Source organism: Styela clava, chromosome 9, assembly GCF_964204865.1.
Source record: "Styela clava chromosome 9, kaStyClav1.hap1.2, whole genome shotgun sequence".
In the NCBI taxonomy this organism is placed as follows: Eukaryota; Metazoa; Chordata; class Ascidiacea; order Stolidobranchia; family Styelidae; genus Styela; species Styela clava.
This window is the reverse complement of record NC_135258.1, coordinates 21,214,578-21,228,981: the sequence shown is the minus strand read 5'-3', so window position 1 is coordinate 21,228,981 and position 14,404 is coordinate 21,214,578. Positions and strand designations below refer to the sequence as shown.

Here is a 14,404-nt window from a genome sequence, read left to right as displayed (position 1 = left end):
ATTGTATATTTTCTAAGTATTCCATAGTTTGACTTGGCAGGCTCTCTCTTATTTCACATTTTATGTCATATCTTATTTCAGAGTATATTACTGATGACCAGTGTTGTCAAACTTTCCTATTTCCACACAGTTCAATCCTTGAACCTATATTTTTGATGGCTTTTTGGATAACCCTATTTTCCATTGGCCAAATGTACCAATGAGTTTTGGTTCAACTTTAAATTTTCCCCTTCAAATCTATATTGCAGCAACCTTTGAATCTTGCTCAGCTTCTAGAATTTGATTCTAATGCTTGCGTAGATGAAGGCAGACTCCAACTGTGTAAAATTGTTCCTGTTCCGCCTGTTCGTTCTCCCCCTACTCAGTTTTTTTTTATCAAATTAGCTTGGGGGTACAGCGGGTGGCCTCTTGTGCAGGTATTTTTTTAAGGCTGAGCTTTTTCAAGACAGTGACTAATGTGCCAGAGAATGACCAAAAAATAATAAAATTTTGAAGATGTTTCAATACACTGATGTATAGAAGAAACCTTCCTTTCTTTCGAATAAACAGTATTTTTATATATAATGCACAACATGCATTGAAATCATTTTGTGAATTATGAGTTAGACCAGTTGTTCTTAAAATTTTTAAGCTGCGCCCCACCTCAAAAATACCTACGGTAGCTAAAAATAAGCTACAAATAACGAATAGTAAAGGGAAAGTATGTTTTATTCAAAAAACATGTTGAAAATGCAGGGATGGAAAGTAAATAATAAAATATATGGAAAGTTTTGAAATGTAAATGTCCAAAATAAGGCTGGCAAGATCAAATCTAACAAATATTTTTATTTTTTATTTGGTTTACACCACTCAAAAAATTCTTTACGCATATGAGGCGCACCCCACTTTTTGAGAACCATTGAGTTAGACACACAAGATATCGAATTCCATTGTTTTCCATTTTTATTCCAAGTTTTTATGGGATTTCTTCAGTCTCTAAGTGTGCTTCTGCAGAACCCATTAGCATGCTCTCATTTTATGAGTTGCTGCCAATTTCTCTCTCATACAATGCTATCTTGAATTGGTTCTTCTGGCATTGCTTCTTTAATTTCATTCCAGAACACAGTCCACTGAGAATGACTCTGGTTATGTGGTATTCTTATACCTTTTATCAATGATAAAAACGTTTTTACACTTCCTTCTACTTTTCCATCCAGTTCCTGAAAGTGAAATTATGCAGCAAAGAGTAAATAAGATAACTTTCTGTAGATACTTGTTTTTAGAATCATTAAAAATAGTATTTTTAACTAAGTTTTATCTCAGTTCTGTATTCCAACAGTAATCGAGAATCAGGTTTTTACTGGAATGTAATGGATTTTTCTTGAATATTAAGCTTCACTGAATAGCTTTTGAGGATTTGCAATGTTAAGAATATTATCAAATTCTTATTGGGTTTACAATCATACGTACCTCCAGCAAAATAGGTACAAGAAGTTTGCTTTTCCTCTTTTGATGGAGCTCTGTAAGTGCGATTTGAACTTCATATTGACACCATGGACTTGTTACAAAATGGTTTGATAAAATTAGAATAATGCGCTTTGATGCACCGATACATTCCACAATGTTATCTGCTATACCAGTTCCTGGGACAAAATCCCTCTCATGTACACATAGCTTATAGTTCTGTTCAATCTCCAACTCCTGAAATAATTTTATTTTGAATTTTATGAGTTTTCTCTGTAAAGTTTTGTGTGAGTATATTGAATTTTTTGTGGAGTAAAATAGTATATTCTTGTTGGTTGTAGTCAAAGTAATTATAAATATAATTCAAGAATAAACAATTAATTCAGATGTGAGCTTTCATCCGAATAATAATTGGTTATCAGTACCAAGCTTTGTTTTAAACATATGACTTTTTGTGATTTTATGAAAGGCGGCATACACAAAAAAATGTATGTATGTTTATTCGTTTCGTAATAGTGATAAATAAATAAATTGACAAATATTATTATTTAAGACGGGATGCATGCACAAGACCTATTGGCCTAAAACACAAATGTGCTGCATGCACCCCTTTTGCCAAATATAAAACAAAAAACATTAGATATGTATAATATAGCTAATATGGTTCCATTACATTTGAACCCATGTACATTTGAACCCACGTACATTTGAACTCACGACAATTGCACCTGCATATTAGTGCACCTATGAAAATTTTTTCTGTTTTACGGATATTTGAACCCATCCTAACCCTAACCCATGGGTTTTAGCACCCGCATATAGATTGAACCCGCGGATATACACATGGGTTCAAATGTTCGTGGGTTCGAATGTACGGTCACCAGTTAATATATATGTATATAGCTAAATATAGCAAGCCTATGCACTCCGCAGGGACCTCACTTCAAGCAAACTTGATGAAATAAATTTGAAACTAGCAAAATTCTGACTGTTATTGATATGAAATAAACAATTGTATACAGAAACAACCAAAAAACATAAAATTGGGTTTTTTGTGGCGGTGTTAAATATTATACATTGCAAGTGAGAAGTGAGACATAATGCTCTCAAGATAAATTAATAATTTCTATTATATACTACTTCTACTATATACACTTGACTAAAGCAATCTTTGTACATAGCCAATAAATCTTTTGAAATGGATGTATTGTATTCATACTTTTCATTACTGTATTTGTGAACTATTACTCACATCCAGAAGCCACATTGCAAATTCTGTGTCTTCTTCATGTGGTGCATAAGATACGAATGCATCATACTTAAATCTTGTAGGTTCAATCATGTTCACCCCAGTTTCAGGATCGGTGTCATCAAATCCAGCTTCCTGCTGTAATAATTCTCGAAAACCTTGCAATATGGCTTCTTTTTCTCGAATCTTGCATTTCTCGAAAAATAGTTGTTATTGATATAATCCACATTTTTTAAATTTCCCATTGTTTATTAACATTTTGAATAACTGTCAGTTATCTGCTTTTTTTTTCAGAAAACATAAAAAATAGCTCTAGATTTATCATCATTTATACATTATAAGAATAATTCAGCTTACTCTGTGCATGTATATATTGCATGCAATTGCTAGGACAATGAGAAACAACACTCCAGCAACCAATCCACCACTTATCACACCAACGTTGACATCTGGACAATATTTCGCTTCTGTAAGATTCATGATTAAGTCACCTGCTAAGTTCCATGGAGCATAGCATGTCAGTCTCTGCCAAAATAAATAATATAGGTTTTAGGTATGATTTGGGGTTTCAATTTGATTAGTTCTCAGTAGTATGTTGCAAGCCATAGGAACAAGTTTTTTGAGAGAATCTACTGGAAACAAAGTGAAAACCATTTGAAAACCAAGTGAACAATTTGGATACTGCAAGATAAAATAATAGCAGACAACATTTTGCAATTCGTTTTAAATCAGCAAAGTATCACATACCATATTTTTTTACCGTAAGACGATTTTCTGGACTCAATATTTGGACCTGATTTTCAGGGGTCATTTTATTGGTTGACTTGGGCCTGTGTTTTTTTCTGTGGTTAGCTTTTTTTTTTGCATTAGCCTTCTCTAGCTTAATTATCTCTGAGTAGGATATATTTTAAAATGTATTCGATGCTAAACGGTCTTCCAATAGCTACTGGTATTTGACTTTATACTGTGTTTTGACTTCATTCTTTTTAAAAGAATATTGCAACGCTCCAAGCTACCCTTTTAATGCTGAATATGGCTTTGTTAGGCAGAATAGTGAATTCCATGGAAATGATTTTACAAGAGATGAAATAAACATGATTTTACTTACAAAATAGCCATATTAAATTATAAGCGCATATTGGTGCTCTGACAAACGGAAAAACAAAGTAACCAATTTTTTCTGCCCTGACTTGTTCGACGATAATATAGAAAAACCCTGATATTTAGTTTTACAAATTGACCTCTACTTATAGACCTATTACTTGGAAAATACGGTATTTGTGTCACTGCGAATATGCTGAACCTTTTGCATCCATTCTATCTGATGCCTTATTATTGAAAATTTCCCCATAAAGATTTTCAGAACAAAAGTTATTTATTGTCCGTGTGCTCCCAATTACCTCTAATTCATGACTTCTCATAACACTGGGATTGTCATGGTTTGCTGCAATCCATGCCACAAACGGTCTTAGTTTGCAGTCACAAACCAGTGGATTTTGATGTAACAGAAATTTCGTTAGCAGCGGGAACAATTGGACATCGTGTTCATTCAATGATCTGTGTAAACAAGACATTCCGGATTATAAAACTTTAATGTGAAAATATAGTATTATACATTGTTTTAAGTTTTTATTTTCCAATACATACGTTAATTTGTTCTTCTGCAGATCAAGATATTTCAAATCTGGCAGATGCCGCTTTATGCCTTCAATACTTGGCAGTGAGCTTATGTTATTGTTCTTTAAAGTCAGATTTTGCACAGTACCAGGTAATCCAACAAGAGGAAAACTGTTCAATGAATTATCTGAAAAAGTTAGCAGTGCTTATTATTTTTTATGTTGAATTGATTAAAGTCACAATCCTTCCGAGGCAAGCCTTCAAAGTAAGATGCAATTCATTCAGCTAAAAACTCCTGACAAAATATGAGTGGCATGTAACTTTGTCACTTTCTGGAGGCATTTGATATTGAAATGAAAACTGGTTAAGTCAAATGAAACAAACTCCTATTTCTTCAGTCAAGTTTAGTTTTCTAGTGACACATGAACATAGTTTTCCAAAATGCTAATATTTGCTTGCAGTACTGTTTAATTACGCAATTACGCTGTTGGGAATCATTTGAGATGACACTCAATCAGTCAGCACCCTGAAAGAAAAACTAAAAATAAATGTGTTCAACGAAAATCTAAATATATGAAACATAACTCTCACAATAATAAGGTATAAGACGAATTTTTAGAAAAAAGAATTCGGGCAAAAATTCATTATATTATTCGACTTGAGATTTAATATCCTTTCCTTGAAAGACACTGAAATTGTGTCCAATTTCGATAATTGATAAATTTTAGTGTGAAAAAATAGTGGAATAATATAAGCTAATGGGTTACTTGACAAGTTGATGTTTATCAAACCATACAAATGATTCAATCTTATTTTTGTATTTTGCAATCCCAGCCCACTCAATTTAATTTTCTTCCAATATCCGCTTCGTGCTATAGCCGGCAATTGACCCATTATATCTGTGTAGTTTTTGGAGATTTCCTAAAAAATATATTTGAGTTTATAACCAATGTTATATCAAATTTATATTAATGGGGCAAATTGAAGTATAAATACAAGGAAGTACCATTGCTTTGCCGTATGAACAATCCAAGTCTGGATATTTTCTGTCCCATTCACAGGTATGCTGAATACATGGTTTTTCATACCTATGAAGAATATATGTATAACTGATTCAGAATAATGTTAGGCAATTATCAACATATTTTAATGTTATCAATAGTTTGGAAATGTACCAGAAATAATTTTTTAAAAATGTGATATCAGTTCCAATCTTATCCATGGGTGCATGACATGTACCATGTTGATTTATTTCTCCATTGTTCTCTAATCTTTCCTGGTGTTCCTTCTCATATAGCCAAACAATGAAGGGCCATAATTCACAGTTGCATATCTGTAACAAAATTATAGTGACTCAATTGTATACGGGAAGATTGTTTGTTCAGATGTAAGCAGATATGAGTGAGCTTCTGAGAAAAAAACTCAAAGCCAAGACGAGTGGGGTTAGGGAACTTTTTATTTCGAGGTTCGGTTCAACTGCTGACATAATTTTTTATGAATTTTTTTCATGTCTCTACTTTTAACAATCATCTGGACAACTGACTTCCCAGTTCAGCATTGGCTATAGTGGTACACGGAGGGTTTGAATCACCCTGCAGTGCCAACATAATCATATCCAACTCTTTAACAAATTTCACTTTGCAATATGAGTAACACAGTTTTGTTGAAACAGCGATTGAAACTTGAAATAAACATTCATTCTGGAGCTGTTGTATTATTGTTATATTTTTTAATTAGATAGCGATGGTAAATGATGAAGAATGTTCTTGAATGTGTTTGTAAGAATAAGTGAAATGACATACCAATGGATTTCCAAACAGGTCTACCATCTCTAAGTAGGATAACGATAGTATGTGATTCATTGGCATTGTAAATAGTTTATTGTTCTTCAGGTTTATTTCTCGAACATTTGTTAGATTCTTCAAAGCTTCTCCATCTTTTTCAGAAAGACTTGATATTTTGTTGTTTGCCAAGCTCAGGTATAATATACTTTCTGGTAAACCTCTCGGTATCCAAAATAATCCAATATTTTCAAGTTGAACTCTAAAAGCGAAGTTGTTAACAGTTTTAAATTAATTATTAATTTAGCATACGTCTCCAGTACATGTTGAAATTTAATAGTGTGCCAAATTTTATATCCTTCTTCCAAATATGATAAGTTTATTATTATCCAAATGTATTTCAGTCAAATTATCAGAACTTACCTTGTTAAGGATTTTTGTCCATAAAATACATAATCAGTTCCATTCATAGGCAATGCATTATTGACAATTATAGCCTTCTTCAAATTATTTTCGATTCTTGGGATTGTCTCCATTTTGCTTGATGTACAATTCAGAACTGCCACATTATAGAAGCAACCAAGCTTTTGAAATATTATCAAAGTGCTCATAATTTTCTCCAAAATCATATCATTCAGACCTGCAATAGTATTTATGGTAATACAAATAAGAACATTTTGCACAATCTCAATGTTTATTTCAAACACAATTATTGTAGCTTTTTTGTAAAAAAGTTTGAAAGCCATATTAAGTATTTATACTAATCACCACATATCTCAATGATATTAATATCCTTGAGCGCAAAAAATGCTATGGTGAAATTTTCTAAAACAAGCTTATATGATTATATTTTTCCTATTGATATGCAAATTGTAAGTCAATTTTCGCCATACAATTGGCTTTAAAATGAGTAATAATAGTAGAAAATAATACCTGGCATTCCAGTTTCACATTCCACATATTTATTTATGTCAGATGATATTGTTTTACTGATATTGGGTTTACTTATCCAGACTAAAAATTTTATCATATTTGAATTACAAGCCCATGGGTTATCAAAAATGTTAAACACTTTGCAGTTGGCACAGAATTCATAGTTCGAATGTGGTCCAATCTCTGATATTTGATTTCCTTGCACATCGAAATGTAAAATACCATGCGAAATACCTGTGGGAATGTTCATCAACCTGAATTGTGTAATAGTTCTCATTAATATGGGGTAATTTGAGATTGAAATTGGTATTCAGATTAATATTAGTAATAAATGCTTCCCAGAGCATAGACTTTCTTGTTTACTTCCGTAACATTGGCTAATCAACAAGATGCAAAAACTGACGTAATAACAATAGACGTTTTAGCAGCCGCTCAGACACATTTGTCACTCAGACAGATATTTAGGCATGGTTGTAAACATTTTTGCATGCTATTTGTTAGATTGTAGTTGTGTTTTGTAAATTATGAATCAAATAACTCAATGATAATTTTATTTTCCTTTGAGTTTTAGTTTAATTACAGCAATCAAAAATGCTGGTTCAAAACATATAAACCATTTTATAGCGCCAATTCGCGAAACTTCTCTTAAAATAAGCATCAAAAATTTTGCAATGGTAAAGTATAGGAAGAATTTTTCTGAAGTCTAAAGGTCGGGGAAAAAGCGTTTGGTTATGGTAAACCCATGGAATGATTTTAAAACATGATTTTGAATCGATAGCAGTTGAATTTTCAAGTAATACAAATTGAAAAAAAAATTGAGAATTGAATTAGAAATTCATGAATTCAGGAAATAAGTTTCAACAGATTGAGCAGAGTAGTTGGATTTCAACCTTCAAGTATCAGATCTATTATTTTTTTTAAATGTTTGAATAATTGATGCATTATGACAAATTTACAAAACTTTCAATTTAGTTTTCATTTCTTTTGTTTTTCATTACACTTTTATAGGTTTGATAAGGTATACTTTAACTTCAATCTGAACTAATTGTGATCAAATATAAAAAATACACCTGTTGTTGGATAGGTTGAGAGTAGTTAAGTTTTTAAGTTCAATAAATGCTTCAGTGTGACAAGAGAGAATTTGGTTGTGTGGAAGCTGGATATCTTCTAAACTTTTTGGAAGTCCAACGGATATAAATTTCAGCAAGTTTCTCTTTAATCCAATATACTTGAGATTTGTCAAGTCCTTCACTGCCATTGGATCTATTACTTTGATCTTATTGTCTTCTAAATGAAGACTTGAAACTGATGTTGGTATGCCCATAGGTATTGCTACCAGATTGCAGTACGTTATCGCAAGATGTTGTAGTATGTTTTCTTTTCGAAATTTTTCAAAATGCCTCCCAAAAATTGATGCAATTGGTGCACTTTGGAGTCTTAGATTTAAAAGTGTGGAAGCTGGCAGTTTAAGTAAAAAAGCTCCATTCATTATAGGCTGATTTCGAAATATGATCCGAGTTAAACTTTGCGGGGAATTAGCAAATACTCTATCTGCAAGAGTTGTAATGTTATTATCTGAAAATTGCAATATCTTCAAAGATTCAGGCCATATAATTGTGGTTCTGCCATCGTCATCCCTGTCTTCGCCAAGACTTGACAAATCTGCGCTTTTGAATGACAATCTTGCCAGTGTTGGGGGTAGGCATGGAGGAATTGTTCTCATTTCTTCCTGTCTCAGCAGATACAGGGCAGTAATATTCTGAAAATTATCAACAAAATATCTTATTCTGAAACATAAAAAGTGGCCCACGATAAAAGCGTAGGAAGTTGAAATTGAAATCAAATAAATTGATCATCCTAATTTGCCAAATTAGGATGATCAATTTATTCGATTTCAATTTCGGTTAGCCAAGGATCAATATGGAGTGTGAGCTTTTCAGTTGTTTAATGATTGGAAGATAGATGGGGAATATTGGGGTACAGATTGTACTATGCTCATCTTCTTAAATTGTTGGGGTTGTTGTGGAAATATGCTTTTCTATGCTACCAATGTACAAATTCATTCACTGAAATGGAAGAAGGCACTGGAAATCTTAATTTTTTTTTCATATTTTATATGAGTCCCAGGGGTCATTATATTTCGTCCCTAAATTTGATAGTTTTTTGCTTACTGTTCAACCATGGTATTTCTTCAGGCTAGTTCTTCATTGTTTCGGCAAACCAGAATTTTGATTTCTGCTATAATGTTATTGACTCTTTAATTTGAAGCTTTTGATTTATTTAACAGCTTTTAGAAACAATAGTTTATTAGGCTTCCCGCTGCTTGTCAGCAGGGAACCTATTGTATTCCTGTGTTTTATTATTATTATTATTTATTTATTATTATTATTTTTTCAAATTGGTCCTACAAACTTGAAATTCACCTCAAATGTGCAGAAGTTCTCAGCTAGCAATAAAATGCAAATTTTTTTTTACGCGGGAAGCCTGTTAAAGCTGCACGCAGCTCTAGTTTATATTGTAGATATTTTTTTGTGTAAATCCAGATAATCACTCACCTTTATATGCTGCATCCCACATTCATATATGAAAGTTCCATCTGGTTTCAGTTCTTTGCTTGAAAATATATTTTTTGTTTTTGTTTTACCAAGAGTTATCTTCATAATGTTGTCTGAAATTAATGATGAATGTAAACTAGAGTGATAGAAAAATATATTAGAGCTGTCATTACTTATTTGACTTCAAGCAACTAGAATTTTATATTACAATACCAAGTCTTTAGATATTATCAGAAATAGATTTTTCCTTTTTGTAATGTTTTCTTCCTCCATAATTCTAACCTGGCATATATTCCCAAGAAAAATGACTAATCTCGGTGGCAAACACTGTAATATTCTTCATTGTATTTAATGTGCTTTTTCGTAATATTCCAATGTCCGCGGGGTCTTGGAAAGTGGAGTCTGAATGAGAAAAAAAATCACAGATTTCTAGTATTTCAGCTATTTTTATATTATCTTATTGTGACAACTTGAGTATCACTGAAAATAATAACATATTATACCTTTCCTCGATTTAACATGTTAATATAAAATAAGTACCGACAGTTAAATAACTCTATTATCAGAAAAATAATTTATATTATAGACTTGACACTTGACAGTATACCTATTATAGTTATTCTGGTCATGTTTTCCAGTGGCAATTTTTGTAGATCATTGGTGGTGATGTTCTTACATGATATTACAATTCCTCCCTCAATTTTTGAATCCTCTGTACAGCTGTTAATATATTACATTTGAATATTCAAACACTGTTTCATGTTATGTAAGTTACAGTTGGGATAATACCAATGATTTTGGCAATTGGATTGGTTTAAGCATTTGTACCACTCATTAGCATACTATGTTGGGTCTAATCTTGTAGAAGATGACTATGTGTGAGTGCAGGGGCGCAGCCAGAATTTTCTAACGGGGTTACGGTGAAATTAAAACAGTGCACCAAAAGTGCAATTCACGACGACGTAAGGCGTTTAATAAACTGAAAAGTATGCGTCCTTCACAGCGAAATTCCACAGTTACCTGTAGACCGCCTCTCTTTGCCTGGTGGTGTTTGGTGAATATTTTGCAAGTCCTATTTCAAACATCGACCATTTATCTGTAGTCAGTGGGTACCCGCATTTAAAAATAAAACATTAAAAATCGCGAAAACTAATTTTGGAGAGAACTTATAACTAGCGTCATAACGGTTTATACTTACAAAAACACCCTCGCATGTAGCGCCGAGCAAATTCGTGAAATGTGAAACTATTACTTGGAATTTATTGTCAATGAAGTTGATTTTTTATTGCCATCCAATGATTATTTACATGCGCCGTGATTAGTGGCGGGCAAAATCGTAATCGAGGTATTCGAATTCGAAACGAACATCGAATAATGAGTATTGTCATTTTAAACAACATTAATTGGGATGTCGGCCGCCGAAACGATCGCCGTGACAATACATATTTTTTTCGGATTTTACTATACTGAAAACTCCGTTTGTGGCGTTTTTTATTTCATAATTTTGTCATAATCAAAGGCTGCAGTAAATTTTTTGTCATCGCGATCGTTTCGGCGGCCGACACTTCAATTAATGTTGTTACACTATATTAAACAACTTTTTTTTAACCACTAGCAAATATTAATTTTCACTCAACGGCGGATATCGTAGTTTGGTTTTTATATTTCGGACAAAATTGTGAGTTCGGCGAAAATGTTAAAGACAACTATTAAGGAGTGCATTCACAACACAAATTAAACACAAATCTCCTTTTGAGCGCTCACATCGGCGGTTGACCTCGTTTCATGGAGAGAAAGGAAAATACGCCTCACCGAATTGCAATCAACAATTACACATTCTCATTTATCATTATCAGCGCCAACTAAAAAAGATAACATATCGTAAGGACGATAAAATTCTGGCGGTGCTAACTGCGCTACATAGATAACACACAGAATAATATTGTTTTGACCGCAAAACCACGATGCGCGACAGTAAAACGTCGCTGTTGCTCTTTTGTAGAAAAAAATTCAGCTCAAAATATTTTTCTCAAACGGGGGGGTTACGACCCATACAACCCCCCGGCTGTCTGCGCCCCTGTGTGAGTGTATTACTGGACTCCTCGCTATTGTGAAGTGATGGTTTCCGAACTTCTCTCTGCCTAATTCTCAAATTCCAAGCATGTGTACCCCAAACTTTGTGCTGTTATCTTATATCCAATCTTGCCTTATAACAAGACTGGACAAGTCCCGATAGTTAGCCATAGAACTAAGCCCTTTAATCAATTTTTATTCCTTCTGATATTGTAAATTGCTGAAAATATCATGGTTCTCCAGTGGCAAGGTGTGAGAAAGATGAACAATAACTAATACAATCAGCATTGGTAGTATAATTCGTATGTTACAAAAGTTACCCGCAACGTTTGATCAAAGGACATTCATTGTAGACCAGTAGTTCAAAAGAATTCGTAAGTGTAGTCCATGTCACCATAAAGCTCATGATGTTTTCCCAGCATATCTTCATTTTCTATATCCAAATTATGATTGCATTATGTACAATAAATAATACCCCATGAGCATGGGTGGTGCTAATGATGACTGCTTAGAAATAATTCAAATCAGTCAGTCTCTCTGGCTCAGGGATCGGTGAATTATGGCCCTGGGCCGGATCCGGCTCACCGCTGTGTTCAAACTGGCCCACTCGTGCCTGCTAAAATTATGTCCATAGTTTTTATGGATATAAATTTTCGTTGCAAATATTGATGGGAATAAGAAATCATTGGCTAAAATAAATACTGTAACTGAACTGCCCACATATTATTCACAACCGAATATATTTTGCAAAACGAGCCTCATATACCTCAAAGTCATCCATCCAAATTATTTATGTGATTGTAAAAACTCTAGCGTCTCTGCCCAGAATAGCGTCTCTACTTGTGTTAAGCCTACAAATGACGTTTTTTCAGAGATCTACTCCCAAAAACCTTTTTCGTGTAGCTGTGAATGCTTCAAGAGTTTTTTCCCTCTTGTCCCGTACATCAATTATTGCCCTACATCAGTGAAACGAGCAGCAGACGAATGTTATTGACGCTATTTATTTATAAGTAAACTGTTTTTTATTCATAGTGTTATATTGAGATTTAAATCCTCTGGCCAAATAACCTAGTCTATTTTTTTGGCCTACTTAAGAAAGTAACTCCTGCTCTAAGTCCACTAAATGCTGATTGCGAATATAAGTGTGGCAAAATTTTATATACATTTCACAAAATATACTAAATACTAAACTGAAATTCGACTTGAGCTAATTATTCCCTTCAACATTAAATTATGTATTTAGTGAAGATTTATTAAATCATAGAAAGTATCTTCTGAAACTATTCATCTCGTATTTCGCGATCACTACATATGCGTAAGCGTCTTTCACGTGTTGTAACAATTCCAGGAAGTAATAATCTACGCACATCCATCTGCTAAACCTTGGCCAGACTGAATAATAGGTCTCAGTACAATCCCTATTTTTTGTATGATGAATTTCCAAACTGCATGTTGTAATCAAATCTGTTCACTGTGAAGCTGGGTCTCTTATCTGCCTTCTGTTTCAATGAGTTTCTTAATTAAGTACAACTTTAAAACTACTGAAGTGTTAACACGCATCTCACACTACTATTGCAAAATGTGCGTGATTTCTCTCTATAGTTTGCATGGTTTATTTGTAAAAAAAAAAGTTCTACTCTATATTATCTCACCCTACAATATTCATTTTCCTTAGATTTCTCATAGGAATTACCGACCGTACTTAGCATCTGTCATAGGAATTACTTAGCATCTTACATATCACATAGTCATCGCGAAGTTTGTTGTTTCCACAAGTAGTGGTACTGACATGACTAATATACAGAACGAAAACATGGGATGTGTGATATGAATTACCAATTGTCTGACTACTTGCATTTTGAAACTTGAATGGGAGAGGATTCCAAACCATGAAGTTGTCAGCTTATTAGCCAAGTCTTAATATTCAACAAGAAATTTATTTAGGTGTTAAAATTTTGCATAGTTAAAAACTTCATATTTCTCAATTACTTCTGTTTCGTCTGCGCTGAAGTTTACAATATGTGAAGTTGGCCTCATAGTGGACATGGAAAAAATGTATTCAATTCTTGGGTATTCAAGACATTTTGGTCTTAACCATCCACGAAATGGTATCCGTTGTGGTAGCAAAACGTGTATGAATATGATTTAATATACGAATATTTTATCATACTGTGACAAAACGTGTATACTTATATTGATATTTAAAAGTCAGAGAAGTTAGCATTTTGTAATGTTTTTGGCATTGCTTGGGCACTATTAAATCGAATGTTATTTAGGTTCGGGACTCACATGCTCACATGTTATATACCTTTCATTGTTTCAGCCATGCGCTGCAGGGTGTGTATACTATTGGTTGACAAAATTAAGATTTGTTTATGTGCTTTAAATATTGTCATATAACGCTATATAATTTATCCGCATGATAAATATAAGGTAAATTTTAGTTTTTCGTGAAATATACTATAAACAACGATGAGATATGTTATAGCGGATTTAATTGCAAAATGATTTTCCGGCAAAGGATAGGATTTACATATTTATCCTGGGGGAGAGGAAAAGCGATAAGACGCTTTATCAATATGGCGAACCACGGCCTCTCGTCCGGTTACCAGTTCATGTCAGGTATGGGATTAGTTAGCCAGTTATTCGTTCTCGGAAGCATGGACTTGATATTTGAACTAGTTTGATATGTTAAAATAAGAAATTTCTAATCACATATCATATACTTTACCCTCATGAGCACCAAAATCATA

The 14,404-nt window shown here is 33.2% G+C and overlaps 2 protein-coding genes across 2 annotated transcripts in view; one reads left to right on the top strand and one right to left on the bottom strand.

Annotated features, from left to right (window-relative positions):
- Positions 1-14,404, top strand: part of LOC120339493 (nuclear pore complex protein Nup107-like) — a 72,305-nt gene that overhangs the window by 31,845 nt on the left and 26,056 nt on the right. The window lies entirely within an intron of this gene.
- LOC120339494 (uncharacterized) lies at positions 691-12,259 on the bottom strand. Its single transcript, XM_039407631.2, has 17 exons — positions 11,972-12,259; positions 10,186-10,298; positions 9,861-9,980; positions 9,579-9,691; positions 8,094-8,782; positions 7,024-7,277; positions 6,514-6,730; positions 6,112-6,352; positions 5,485-5,642; positions 5,316-5,397; positions 5,077-5,230; positions 4,340-4,496; positions 4,093-4,249; positions 3,050-3,217; positions 2,696-2,887; positions 1,450-1,680; positions 691-1,199 (listed from the first exon to the last, which is right to left on the bottom strand). The coding sequence occupies exons 1-17, from the start codon at positions 12,079-12,081 to the stop codon at positions 1,041-1,043; spliced, it is 3,315 nt and encodes a 1,104-aa protein (XP_039263565.2). The 5' UTR covers positions 12,082-12,259; the 3' UTR covers positions 691-1,040.